A 13,901-nucleotide genomic window follows, 5' to 3' on the forward strand; every position below is an offset into this window, starting at 1 on the left:
TGTTACCTAGAAAAGAGATCATAAAAGAGTGCTCTGAAGTAGTCACATGGAGCTGACCTTGTTAACCCGGTCAGTGAGGCGAAGGTCACCGTCCAGACAAAACAAGGAGCCCCGGTACAGTTCTGGCTGGCCGGGGACGTCTTCATGACCCATGGTACCTTGTTAGCACAGGTCAAGAATAAGGCACCTTCAGTATCCCAGCTGACTTAAGGCTAGACAATCATCTTTTTAAAAACTGCTTTGAGTGGGTAAATTTCATGGCAACATTTATGATACTGAAGTGGAAAGTAAAGCTGAATACGGATCATTGCTATATGTACAAGAAATACTGTTTGTTAATGTAGAGTAATCGTCAATAAAGGAAAACCAACAATATTTAGTTCTGAACACCGCTATGTATATGACTTTAACTGTCAGTAACATAATGGATTTAGGAAATAAAAGTGTGGTTACCTGCCCAGAGCCTGCCTCGTGGGTCACACTTGCCGTCATTGAAGCGATTGGTTGGGAAGCGGTGATCGACGGTGTGAAGGATGGCTTTGGGCCTGACGGTGTGGTAGTCTGGGTCGCTGACGGACCACTCCACCACAGCCAGTGATCGCCCCAGACTGACCATAAACAGGTCAGGAGCGCCCTCCACCGGCACCACCAGGGACACTGTGCCTCCTGCCTCACCTCCCTCTGCAGTCAACGATGTGATCAATAGCAATATGATTGTTACAAATTATTTATGGTAGATCCTCTAACTTCACGGCTGTGTGCGGCTAAAGCTGCCACACACACACACACAAGCCCAACACCCTTGTAACATTGTATAACACATTATGTTAGGAATATATGTAAATGTAATGAATAAAACTGTAAGTTTTCACACATATGACAATTTCCCCATATACAAACTTAATGAAACTTTAGGTAAAAACAAACAGCATTATTCATCCATGGATAAACTAGATCAGGTGCTTGGCGGTGCCTGGATACCCGGTGGTGCCCGAGTGCCCTGCTTGTCCAAGCTATTGGGTCGATCATAACATGTTGCACCATGTAAGTGTTAGGAACCAGGGTCAACTGGTGCTTGGGTCGACCCAAGCACCTAAATCATGCTTTGTATGGGCCGGCCCCTACCCACCGATGGGGTGGGTTGTTAAATGACCCAATAGCTCTCAGTAGTCAAAGACTAGAAGTTCGTTTTCATTGACAGAATTAACTTATATGAGAGAACATGAGCCTTCATTGTAACAACAATCTGCAGAAACACGCAAACGGATTATATCTGAAGTAAACAATAATTTAACTTATATATATACATATATACATATATACATACATATATAACTGAAAACTCAACACCCCAGAAGGATTCGAACCCAGTCAGCCAGAAGTACTATGCACCTTGGCATACCTGGTACCTTAACCACTGTCTTGAGATCTTGAGGAAATCTTGAGAGGATTTCGGGGCTTAGTGTCCCCGCAGCCTGGTCCTTGTGGGTAAAACCTGCTGGGATTGATATGAGAAGAGACTACCAGGGACTTGTACTGTACTAAATTAAAAATTACTGTCTGCAATTAATTCAACTGAAGTCTCTAGCTAGGGTCGTAAATCCTAACTCCTCTTTTCCTTATTTATTTATTTATTTATTTATGCATATACAAGAATGTACATAAGGAATGTGAGGATACAATTATGGTAATTACAGTCTTGTAAAGCCACTAGCACGCGCAGCGTTTCGGGCAGGTCCTTAATCTAAGAAAATTTTAAGGAGGTAAATACTTGCAAAATTTATAGACAAAAAAAATGATAACAGATTACATGGAATGAAAAAAAAAAAGATGAGAGAAAATTATAGGTACAGTATATTAAAGCACATAGGTAGCTATGATTGATTGCAATGACAGCTTAAAATGGTAGTTGACAACAAATTGGTAGGCACAATACAGCAGAAACAATATAAGATTGATTGCAATGACAGCTTGAATGGTAGTTGACAAAAAATTGGTAGTCACAATACAGCATATGGCTAGCACATAAAAGAAGACAGCAATGAACACAATGATAAGGTTGTTTGATATTACATAAAAATTAGGAGATTGGGTACCAATAGGTACAGAGCAAATTTAAAGCTCAGTGTAGGAAACTAAATAGATGAAGTTAGGTACTTTTTGGTTTTGCTTTTAAATAAGGCAAAAGTTTTACAGTTTTTCAATTCACTAGGGAGTGAGTTCCATAGACTAGGTCCCTTAATTTGCATAGAGTGTTTACACAGATTAAGTTTGACCCTGGGGATATCAAAGAGATATTTATTTCTGGTGTGGTGATAATGGGTCCTATTACATCTGTCCAGGGAGAGTTTCAGAGCATGGTTTGCATTTAAGAACAGGGTTTTGTAAATGTAGTTGACACAAGAGAATGTGTGGAGGGAGTTAATATTTAGCAAGTTTAGAGATTTAAACAAGGGAGCTGAGTGTTGTCTGAAAGCAGAGTTAGTTATTATTCTGATAGCAGATTTTTGCTGTGTGATGATGGGCTTAAGGTGGTTTGCAGTGGTAGACCCCCATGCACAGATACCATAATTAAGATAGGGGTAGATTAGTGCATAATATAGTGAGAGGAGAGCAGAGTTAGGAACATAATATCTGATTTTGGAGAGTATACCAACTGTCTTAGAGACTTTCTTAGTTATGTGTTGAATGTGGGTACTGAAGTTGAGTCTCTTGTCTAGGAATAGGCCAAGAAACTTGCCATCATTTTTATTACTGATGTTAATGTTGTCTATCTGTAGCTGAATTGCATTTGATGATTTGCTTCCAAATAAGATGTAGTAAGTCTTTTCGATGTTTAATGTTAGTTTGTTCGTTGACATCCATAAGTGGACTTTTTTTAATTCATTATTCACAACATTATTTAGTGTATGTGGGTTGAGGTTTGAGTAGATAAGGGTAGTATCGTCAGCAAACAATATAGGTTTGAGAATATTAGAGACATTAGGCAGATCGTTTATATATATAAGAAATAGAAGAGGTCCTAAGATGCTGCCCTGTGGCACTCCAACGGTAATTGGTAGAGTGGAAGAAGTTGTATCATTGATGGTTACATATTGGTGTCTGTCACTAAGATAGGATCGGATGTAGTCAAGGGCAAGGCCTCGGATTCCATAATGCTGGAGTTTAAGTAAGAGGTAGTTGTGATTAACAGTATCAAAGGCTTTTCTTAGGTCAATGAAGAGTCCAATCGGAAACTCATTTTTGTCAAGGGCTGAGTAGATAATGTCAAGGAGACTAATGATTGCATCATTGGTACTCTTTTGGGACCGATGACAGATTCCTAATGATTCCTAATTCCTAATGACAGATTGTGGGCTGTAAGGGGCAGGTGGGGTGAATGAATTAGTTGATAGGTTGATTGAAGATCCACAGTCCACCTGCAGACAAGTATCTCACATTAACTTGTATTTTTTAATACAAGGATAAGATTTTAATAAATTCAGTTCTATGACTGAACACTGGTTCTGTTTAAAGAAGGGATTTAAACATATACATAGTCCAGCCTAGCACCATAACTATCAACAGCCAAAATATTCTTATACTAATAACACAACAATTTAAATTGTAGAAGTATGATATTAAATGACCTTAAATGTAGTCTAAGTACTATTAACTAAGTACTAAAAATTATATACAATTAGATAAACTTATGTGATAAATTAAAGATAACTGAGCTAGCAATTGTTAAATTAATTTATATATTCAAGTATATGTATATATTGATATATTCAATTTATATGAAGAAGTTCAGTCAGCCTGATAAAATCTTTTTCCACACAAGGGATACTCGTGAGGTTTTGTTTACCGCGACTGAAGCTTTTCCCACACAAGGGACACTCATGCAGTTTCCTATGCTTGGAAAAAGATTCAGCAGCTGCACTACAATATTAATTAATAAATTTACTGAAATATGAGGCGTTGCCTCACCCTATAACTGACAGACAGACTTATTGGATATATTAAAGTTATACAAGCATAAAATTTGCCAATTAATACACTAATAACATTCAATATACTTCTCTGAATGCCAGGTGCCTGTCTGACAAGTGTGCCAAACTGGATAACTTTCTTGTCGAGTTTAGGCATGATATTTTATATCAAGCTTTGCTGTAGATTGTTCTTGTAGCATTGCTACGTGATTTCTCTTTAACTGCGTTGCAGAAGGATGATAGGTGATGTTGTAGGTGGAGACGGTGTCACTTTGTGTGCTCCACTATAACATTATTAGATATGTTTTGGGAATTTTTCCTTGTAGATATATTGTCGAGGTACTCCCCCAGTTCTAGAGAGTAATCACTGGTGATAAAGATAATTCGATAAGATGTCCTGAGCTAATTAATGTTCACTAAGGCACTGTGGTACGTTTTCACTGTTTAGTAAACACAAGGTGTTCTGCCTCAGGCGCCCCCGTCGGTCGCTTGCTCCCGAGTTGGCTCCTCCATCTCCATTGAGAGGGGTAGCTTTCAATGAATATTGATTGATTATTTTTACTGTCTAGACATATTGTTACGACCCTGGGTTCCTCGGTGGAAACCAGAGGTCAAAACTGAGCTAAATAAACTGCCTTATAGTATTGGAAACGCATCACGAGGTGCAGTTGTTTGTATTTTCCCTGCCAGACGTAAGACTATTCTTGTTTCTCAAAGAGCATTTAAAGACTGAGCTTGGGGGTTGATTATTAAATAATAAAATAGGCACCAACTATGTTTACTAATACTTTCTAATCATTTGTAAAGTAAACCTGAGTAATTTGGGATAGGAATGCTGTACGATTAGTTGAGTAGTCTGCTGGCAGCGAGTGAACTGAGGGAGAAGAGTGGAGATGCTCTCTCTTCTCTGGCTGGCGTTGTGGTGAAAGGAAACCTCCTCCCCTTCCTCTGTTTCTTTATTTCTATGTCGTGTTATCCAGTTAAGTAGACTGTGTAGTATCCTCATTGTCTGGCATGTGTTCTATGCGTAGAGTATTGATGTGTAGCAATTAGGTGTTCACTGGTGTTTATTTTTACAAGTTACTCTAGGGGGTTCCAGGGGAACCAGGTGGGCTCCAGTGTTACCAGTAAGATCCCTAGAGTCATTGTTAGTGTCCCTTGCCTAGTAGAACTTTACCCTAGCTTGTTCTCAGTGTAAACCTTGTATCCTGCTTATGTGGACCAAGGCTTTTACCGTAAGATAGTGTGGTAAAGTAATTATTATTATTGTTATTGGTGTGAGTGTATATGGGGGTTGTTAAGGGGTTAATAAATAAGTAAGTTAGTTAAAGGAGTATCCATTCTTCCTGTGTAGGAGATCTATGATCAACCTCTAGACTGACATGAACTAGTAGCAAGTTAATATTCACTGTGGATAGTGTATTTTAGGGGCCAGGCCTTTTAGATCTCCCATATTTGATAACTCTTAATGCTAACTACTGCCCCTGCATCCATGTTATACTATATCCCCCCATAGTACAGACTCCCATTTATAACACATATGATTGAGATAAGATGTAATTATAATATAATTAGATATAGGATTTAAAGATAATAAGTAGTACTTGATAGTACTACTGATTCTTATTAAGGATTCGATTTAATCCCTACCAGAAATCGAATCAATTGTTCCAATAGTTTAATAATATTAAATAAAGATAAAAACAAACTGTACTACAGGAGACTCAACACCCTATTTACCCACACGAAAATGCTACACCTTACCAATGTGAAGAACCTGGCATCTCTTGGTCTGGAGGAAGTAGCGGTGGACGTCGCCCTTGACGATGTCAACAAAGAGGAGACACTGGTGGTGGTGCACCCAGTGAGGTCCCTCGCCCAGGTGCACCCCTGGCAACACTTGCTCTACCACCGCCACAGACATCACTCCTCCTCCTCTTCTTCCTCAAGCTAAAACAAGATTGTACTATATATCAAAAACTCAATTTAGTTATACATAGGTCATTATTAAACGCCAATAACCATCTTCTATATTTACCGAAATATAATATTCTAGGGAAAGGGGGGGAGGGGTATTACCATGTGGATCTGTCTGTCTCCCACCTGTCCATCTTTCTATCCATCCATCCATCTATCTATCCATCAAGCTATGCATTCATCAATCTATACATTCATCTCACCACCTATACGTCCATCTATCCGGATTTCTATCCAACTGTCTATCTGTCCATCTATTTATCAATATTATCCATCCGTCTATGTTTCCATCTATCCATTCGTCCATCAATCTATCCATCTCTCTCTTTCAATCCATCCACCTATTAATCCATTTTTCCATCCATCTATCTATATATCATCTATCCATCGATCTATGTATCCATCTCTCCATTTATCCATCGATCTATGTATCCATCTCTCCATTTATCCATCTATCTACTCATCCATCTATCCACGTAACAATCAGTTAAATAATCTATCCATCTATTAGTTTATCCATCCATCCACCTATGCATCCGTCTATCTATCCACTTATCCACCCATCTATCTATCCATCTAATTATCCATCAACCCCATCCATCAATCTATCCATCTATCTTTCCATCTATCTCTCCTTCTATCCAACTATCAGTCCAGTTATCCAACTTTCTATCCATGTATCTGTCAATCTAATCGTCTATCTATACCCATATATCCATCCATCTATCCATATGTACATCTATTTATCTAATCTATCTATCTATCTATCTATCTATCTATCTATCTATCTATCTATCTATCTATCTATCTATCTATCTATCTATCTATCTATCTATCTATCTATCTATCTCTCTGGCAATCCATCCATCCATCTACTTCCCCATCCATCTATTTACATTCCATCTACGTTTCCATCCATTTATATATCCATCTTTGAATGTATCTACTGTATGTCTCTGTCTCAATCATCTGTCTCTGTATTTCTCTCCCTCTTTGTCTGTCTCTGTCTGTCTGTCTGTCTGTCTGTCTCTCTCTCTCTCTCTCTCTCTCTCTCTCTCTCTCTCTCTCTCTCTCTCTCTCTCTCTCTCTCTCTCTCTCTCTCTCTCTCTCTCTCTCTCTCTCTTTTGTAAAAAGTTTAATAACTAACATTGGTGTTAAGATTCTGACACAGGCGACCACCCTATCAGTGTGAAATATACGAAAAATGTAATAATAACCCCCATTTACTCTAAGCATGGGGCTGGGTTTCTGAGAAAAGGGGGCGTGGCTTCGGAGAAAGGGGGCGTGGATTCTGAGAAAGAGGCGCTGCTTCAGAGCACAGGCCGGGGCTTAAGAAAGCTTTGAAGCTGTAGGAGGAAAGTCTGTTTGGTTACTACGGGCAAATTATGGATAGCAGGAAATTTAGGTCATTTTTTACTAGATCAATAAATAATGGTGTATATTATTATAAGATAATGAAATCATTTTGAAATATTTGTTTTCTAAATATTTAGCTGGTTATATGGCGAGCAGTGTCATAAATTGTCAGGAGGATCTGGGTATGTCCCTGGCATTCTGTGTTCTTATAAACTCCAGCGACCCCGACCAGCCTATGTTCATCCCATACCACAGACTGTTCCCTCTGTTAGTTTGGAACAAACTAGCCCCACGCGTCTAACCTTCAACATTCGACAGAAAGACAAACAAACAGACAAGTAGACAAAGATGCATTCTCTCTAGTAACTATAAAATATAAATAGGTAAATTTGTTCTCGTTTAACATCTATTATGGACATAAGTGTGCATCATGACGGGTGTGTGGACATAAGTGTGCATCATGACGGGTGTGTGGACATAAGTGTGCATCATGACGGGTGTGTGAACATAAGTGTGCATCATGACGGGTGTGTGAACATAAGTGTGCATCATGACGGGTGTGTGAACATAAGTGTGCATCATGACGGGTGTGTGAACATAAGTGTGCATCATGACGGGTGTGTGAACTTAAGTGTGCATCATGACGGGTGTGTGAACATAAGTGTGCATCATGACGGGTGTGTGGACATAAGTGTGCATCATGACGGGTGTGTGGATATAAGTGTGCATCATGACGGGTGTGTGGACATAAGTGTGCATCATGACGGGTGTGTGGACATAATTATTCTTGTAGCCAATTATATGACTATAACTATATTTTTTATATTTTTAGAATGTGTCCCTGGAAATTCAGCATGTGGTCATTGAGAACGCCAAGGAATTTGCCATCTATTTTGTTACGAATTTGGGTATTGTTTATCATGAAATATATTTGATTAGAGGATTTATTGCCAAACAAAATATAGAATGTTTTGTCAATGTTGAGGGTGAGTTTGTTGGCAGTTAGCCAAAGATGGACTTTATTTAGCTCAGTATTTACTGTGGCATTCAGAGCAAGGGGGTCAGGACTGGAGTAAATGAAGGTTGTGTCATTAGCAAATAGAATTGGCTTGAGGTGTTGGGAGGCATTTGGAAGGTCATTAATGTAGATGAAAAAGAGGAGAGGGCCAAGTATGCTGCCCTGGGGGAACACCGATGTTGATGGGTAGGGTGGGAGAAATTGAATTATTCACATAAACATACTGGAGCCTGTCAGTAAGGTAAGATTTGAGGTATTGCAGGGAGTGTCCTCTGACTCCATAATGATGTAATTTAAGAAGGTTTTGGTGGTTGACAGTGTCAAAAGCCTTACGCAGGTCCCACGAATAACCCAACAGGGAACTCATTTTTATCAAGTGCTGCATGAATCAAGTTAATCATACTAATAAGTGCATCATTAGTGCTTTTTTTGGGTCTGAAGCCATATTGACATTAGCTAAGTATATTGTGTTTGGCTAGATAAGAGTAAAGCTGTTTGTAGATTAGTTTTTCAAATATTTTTGACAGGTTAGGCAGGATTGATATAGGTCTGTAGTTGTTAACATCTGTGAGATCACCACATTTGTGGACAGGGGTTACTCTCGCTTTTTTTAGAATATCTGGAAAGGTTTGAAGTTCAAGTGACTTGTTGAAGAGCAAAGCAATAGCAGGGGCTAGAGATCTGGAGGCTTTTTTGTAAATTAAAGTTGGTATCTCCTCAAGGGCACTAGACTTGATTTTAAGGGAAAGGATTATCTCATTAACGTCAGTGGAATTAGTAGGCTTTAGGTACAGAGACTGTGGATAGTTACCTGTAAGATAGTCCTTAACATCAGTACTGGAAGATGGAATATCATTTGCAAGAGATGACCCAATGGAGGAGAAGAACCTATTGAACTCAATAGCAGAATCAGAGGCTGAAAGCTGACCATCGTTATTGGACAGGAGTGTTGGTTTGTTATTTAAAATCTTCTTTGATCCCAATATTTGTGAAATTGTGCCTCAAGTTTTTTTAATGTTGCTCTTTATTTGGGTAAATTTATCTTCGTAGTATTTAGTTTTGGCTCGTCTAATTATTTTGGATAGCAATAACGAGTAATTCTTTGAGAATTCTTTGGAGTCGGTTCCTAACCTATACTTCTTCTCAAGGTCATGTTTTTTATTAATGAATTTAAGTATTCCCTTTGTAAGCCAAGGATTGTTAAGCCTTTTGGTTGTGACTTGTTTTGTAAGCATAGGACAGTGGGTGTTATAAAGGCTGAGAGTTTTTTGAAGAAAAGATTGCACTGCTAGGTTGATGTCCCCTATGTTACCTAACTCGGACTCCCAGTTGACATTAACAGCAGCAGGTATAAAATTGGCTATAGCAGTTTCATTGTGCAGCCTAAAGCTTAACTCCCTTGTCTCTAGAGATGGTTTGTTAATGTTAGTTAAGAGAAATGTGGGGTAATGGTCTGTAGTGCTATCGGTGATTATACCTGAAGTAAGAGGAGAGGTTATGTTGGTCCAGATGTGATCTAGAGTCGTGGCAGTACTATCAGTGATTCTAGTAGGTCTAGTGATTAAGGGTATTGTGGTGTTTGTGTGTTGCTGAGGAAGTCTTGGTTGTAGGGTTGATATAAAGTCATTGCTTGGTTACTGACTTTAATACTTAAGATGATACATGACTAGTAGCTTCCAAGCTGGTAGCGTCCTGTACGCTCTTGTTCACCTCCTCTACTCTGGCGTCTCGGCCGCCGCACATAGAAAACGGATGGTACCATTTTCTGTGAACATGACATCCCTCCTTTTCTTTAAAAAGAATGAATACAGGATATCTACCATGCTTGTAGCACAAAGCAAAGTTATTGACACAAAGTAAGTTATTAACATATCAAGAGATATTGCATACATTTAACATTAATTAAGCACACAAAGAATTTAAACAACTTAATCTTTACCACACAGGATTTCAATGTTAAAAATACAAATGCAATGTTAAACAAACATGAAAGAAACTGTAATACAAAGTTACAAAATATTGAATAAGATATCTGCATTATTCAAACAATATTAAATTTAGTTTAGCATAATAAGTAAATACTTTGCATTACATAGGAACACAATTAATCATGAAATCGCTTAGGACGTTTAACATGACGTTTAGGACGAGAGTCTCCATATACCATAACATCCCTTGATGAATTGTTTATTGAGTTATAACTCATTTTTTCTTTTTCTTTTGCACGACTTTGCACTTCATAATTTTCTACACTAGTTGAAATCACTTTGAAATAGGCCATATTACGTGTTATACTATGATCTCTATTACTAGCTCTTACCATAGTTCCTTTTACACTAATCACTTTATATGGTTTTGTATCATACGGCATATCTAACTTTCCCTCTTTTTTCTTTTTAACGAGAACAGTATCTCCAACCTTTATGACTTGTTCTTTTGCACGTTGATCATGAGCAATTTTCATTTTGCCCTTGGCTAGTGTATCCTTCTGAGCGAGACGTTTATCCATTACCTCGGCTGGCATGACGGGTAGTGAGATCCTCATAAGACTTCCAAATAAAAGTTCGCGAGGCGACTTGCCCAGTGTTCCATATGGTGTTGCACGGTAGTTCCTGAGAAAAGCATACATAGCTTGTTTCCAGGATCATCCTTCGGCATGAGCACAGCGCGCTGCTTTCATGAGAGGTTGCATGAATCTCTCGACTTCTCCATTTGCTTGGGGGATGTAGTGGCATCACACGGCGGTGTTTGAATCCAATATGCTCAGCAAAGTTGACGAAGTCTTGTCCATTGAATGGCGGTCCATTGTCCGTCTTGACAACTTCAGGAATGCCAAAGTTTGAAAAGATCTTGTCGAGTTTCGGGATGACGGCCTTTGCAGATGTGGAAGTGATGATTTCTACTTCTGGATAACGTGAGTGATCATCAATGACTACCATCAAGTACTTTCTAGTTGGTAGCGGTCCGCAGAAGTCCATCGATACTTCCGTCCATGGTGCAGCAGGTAGTGGTGAAGGTTGTAGAGGTGTTGGTCTTGAAGTATCCACTGCAGCTTGGCAAGGGACACAGGCATCATGCATATCCTTTGCTTGACGATCAATGCCAGGAAACCACACCTTTTCTCGTAGCAGCTGTTTGGTCCTAACAAGATCTTGGTGTCCTTGATGTGCAAGCTTCAAAGCACGTTGCTGGAGAACAGCTGGAATGACGATACGAGTACCTCGCAGCACGGTGTCGCGTTGTTGCGTAACACTTAATTCTGTCTGGATGCGTTCAAGTGCTTTGAATCCATCTTGGTCAACTCCTGAGGGTGAGATGCGTGGAAACTTTTTCTTAGTCAATGCATCCACAGCTGCTTGCAGAGTTGAGTCCTCTAGGGTTGCAGTACGGATTTCATCAAGAGTGAGAGCCTTAGGGACTGCATCACAGGTTACAGAGTGTACATATTCCTCGGCAACTTGCTGATGCTTGGTGATGGTGAAGCTGTTGGCAGGATGTCGACTGATGTAATCAGCAGGATTGCCTGCACCCGGCTTGTATTTCACCGTAAAGTTGTATGGTTGCAGACGAAGAGCCCATCTCTCAATGCGAGCTGGTGGTTTGGACTTTGGATTATTGAAGATGGTCTCCAACGGTTTGTGGTCAGTGACTATCGTGGTGAAGGGTGCACCAAGCAGATACACATTGAAGTGTTCACAGCCCCATACAAGAGCAAGAGCTTCCTTCTCTGTCTGACTGTATCGTTGCTTAACATCTGTGAGAGAACGGCTGGCGTAGGCAATTACTACTCTGGAATCTGGTTGACCAGGTTTGTGTTGGGCTAAAACAGCACCTAAACCAACAGGACTAGCATCCACCGTTAACTCAGTGTTCAATGATGGATCAAAATACGCAGCAGTCGCATTCTCTACTAGTTCATCTTTCACAGCATCAAATGCATTTTGCGCGATATCGCTCCAGTACCATGATGCATTTTTCTTCAGGAGTTCATGTAGAGGCTTCGTAATGGTAGCAAAATCTGGAATGAAGTGAGAACAGTAGTTTGCCATTCCCAGAAAACTATGTACTTCAGTGGATGTTGAAGGAGGTGCAGCATTCTTGATATCTGCAACTTTCTTAGGATCTGGAGACAGACCTTTGTCACTAAGTACATGTCCAAAGAATTCAATTTTATGTTGATTGAACTCACACTTTGCTTGGCTTAGCGTCAAATTCTTTTCTCGTAAGCGTTGCAATGTTGCACTAAGAGCTTTGTCGTGTTCAGCTTGGGTACAGCCATAAACAATGATGTCATCAGACATGTTGTCACCATTAGGTATATCTTGCAATACCTGGCTGATGATGTGCTGGAATACCTCGGCAGCACTGTTGATATCAAAACTCAGGCGCTTGTACCTGTACAGACCTCGATGTGTCTTAAATGTTGTGATGAAGCGACTCTCATCATCAAGTTCAAGCTGATGATAGCCCTTGTTTAAATCTAACTTGCTGAATACAGTTGCACCATTCAAGCGGTAAATCATATCATCTACAGTGGGTGTAGGATGGCGTTCACGCATTATTGCCTTGTTGGGAACACGCATGTCTACACACATGCGTATCTCATCTGGATTCTTCGGCTTTGGTGGAGTGACAATTGGGCTTACCCATGGTGTTGGGCCTGTTACTGGTTCAATGATATCTAGTTCCATCAGCCTATCCAGTTCGGCATCGACTTTCTTGCGAGTATGGAATGGTTGTCGGCGATGTGGTTGGGCAACTGGAATTACATCTGGGTTGATATGCAGATGTACTTTGCTATCAGTATAACAACCTATGGATTTAAATCGATCAGAAAATTCAGCAACAATAGCATCAACATTGTTTGCAGATTCCACTGCTACAGCATTAGAAAGCTGAAGTAGCCCCAATTTGGTTGAGGTCTTGTAACTGAGTAGAGACTCCTTTGCATTCCTAACAACATGGAATGTAGTAGTGAGCATTGCACTCTTTGACTTAATCTCTGCAGTGAAAGTTCCAATCACTGGCAAGGCTACCTTTGAAGCATAGGCAGTGGCTTTGCCATTATAGTTTTCAAGCTTTGGGAACTGTTTTTTAAATTTTTCATACTGGCACTCAGCAATTGTGTCAATGTTTCATCCAGTGTCAATGAGAACTTTGAGACAAATACCAGCAATGTATACTATAGTCTCTGGGTTGTTTGGAAGATCATTCCATTCTGTGATTGCTTGTACTCCATAAGTATAATCACATTAACTGTCATCTGAGATTGGTTGTAATGAAATGTTGTCTTGTACATTATTAACATTTTGGATATGATGTGCAATATTGTGTTTACCACCTCGACACCTATGACCTGATCCTCGTACAGTGCTTTTATTCATTTGTTACGGCCCTCTCGGGTCGCAACTGGGTTCTTACTCTGATGTTGTTAGAGGAAGGGTATCCGGCCCCAAGCCAGTAGTGGCTTTCAAGGGATGTGATCCGTAACGCAAGTAAATTAAAAGGGGAAGGGAAATAAAGTCAAAAACTTAATATAATATAATTAGCACCTTCACCAATAAATATATATAAGAAGA

The 13,901-nt window shown here is 39.6% G+C and overlaps 1 protein-coding gene across 1 annotated transcript in view; it reads right to left on the bottom strand.

Moving 5' to 3' along the window:
- The window catches only part of LOC123759289 (regucalcin), a 103,190-nt gene that overhangs the window by 70,050 nt on the left and 19,239 nt on the right, over nt 1–13,901 (bottom strand). The window contains exons 2-4 of the mRNA XM_069334989.1: nt 5,736–5,921; nt 454–681; nt 58–158 (exon numbers count right to left, since the gene is read on the bottom strand). Of these exons, the coding sequence (XP_069191090.1) occupies nt 58–158; nt 454–681; nt 5,736–5,895 (489 nt within the window). The 5' untranslated portion in view covers nt 5,896–5,921. The remainder of the gene's footprint in view (nt 1–57; nt 159–453; nt 682–5,735; nt 5,922–13,901) is intronic.

Source organism: Procambarus clarkii, chromosome 32 (genome assembly GCF_040958095.1).
Source record: "Procambarus clarkii isolate CNS0578487 chromosome 32, FALCON_Pclarkii_2.0, whole genome shotgun sequence".
In the NCBI taxonomy this organism is placed as follows: Eukaryota; Metazoa; Arthropoda; class Malacostraca; order Decapoda; family Cambaridae; genus Procambarus; species Procambarus clarkii.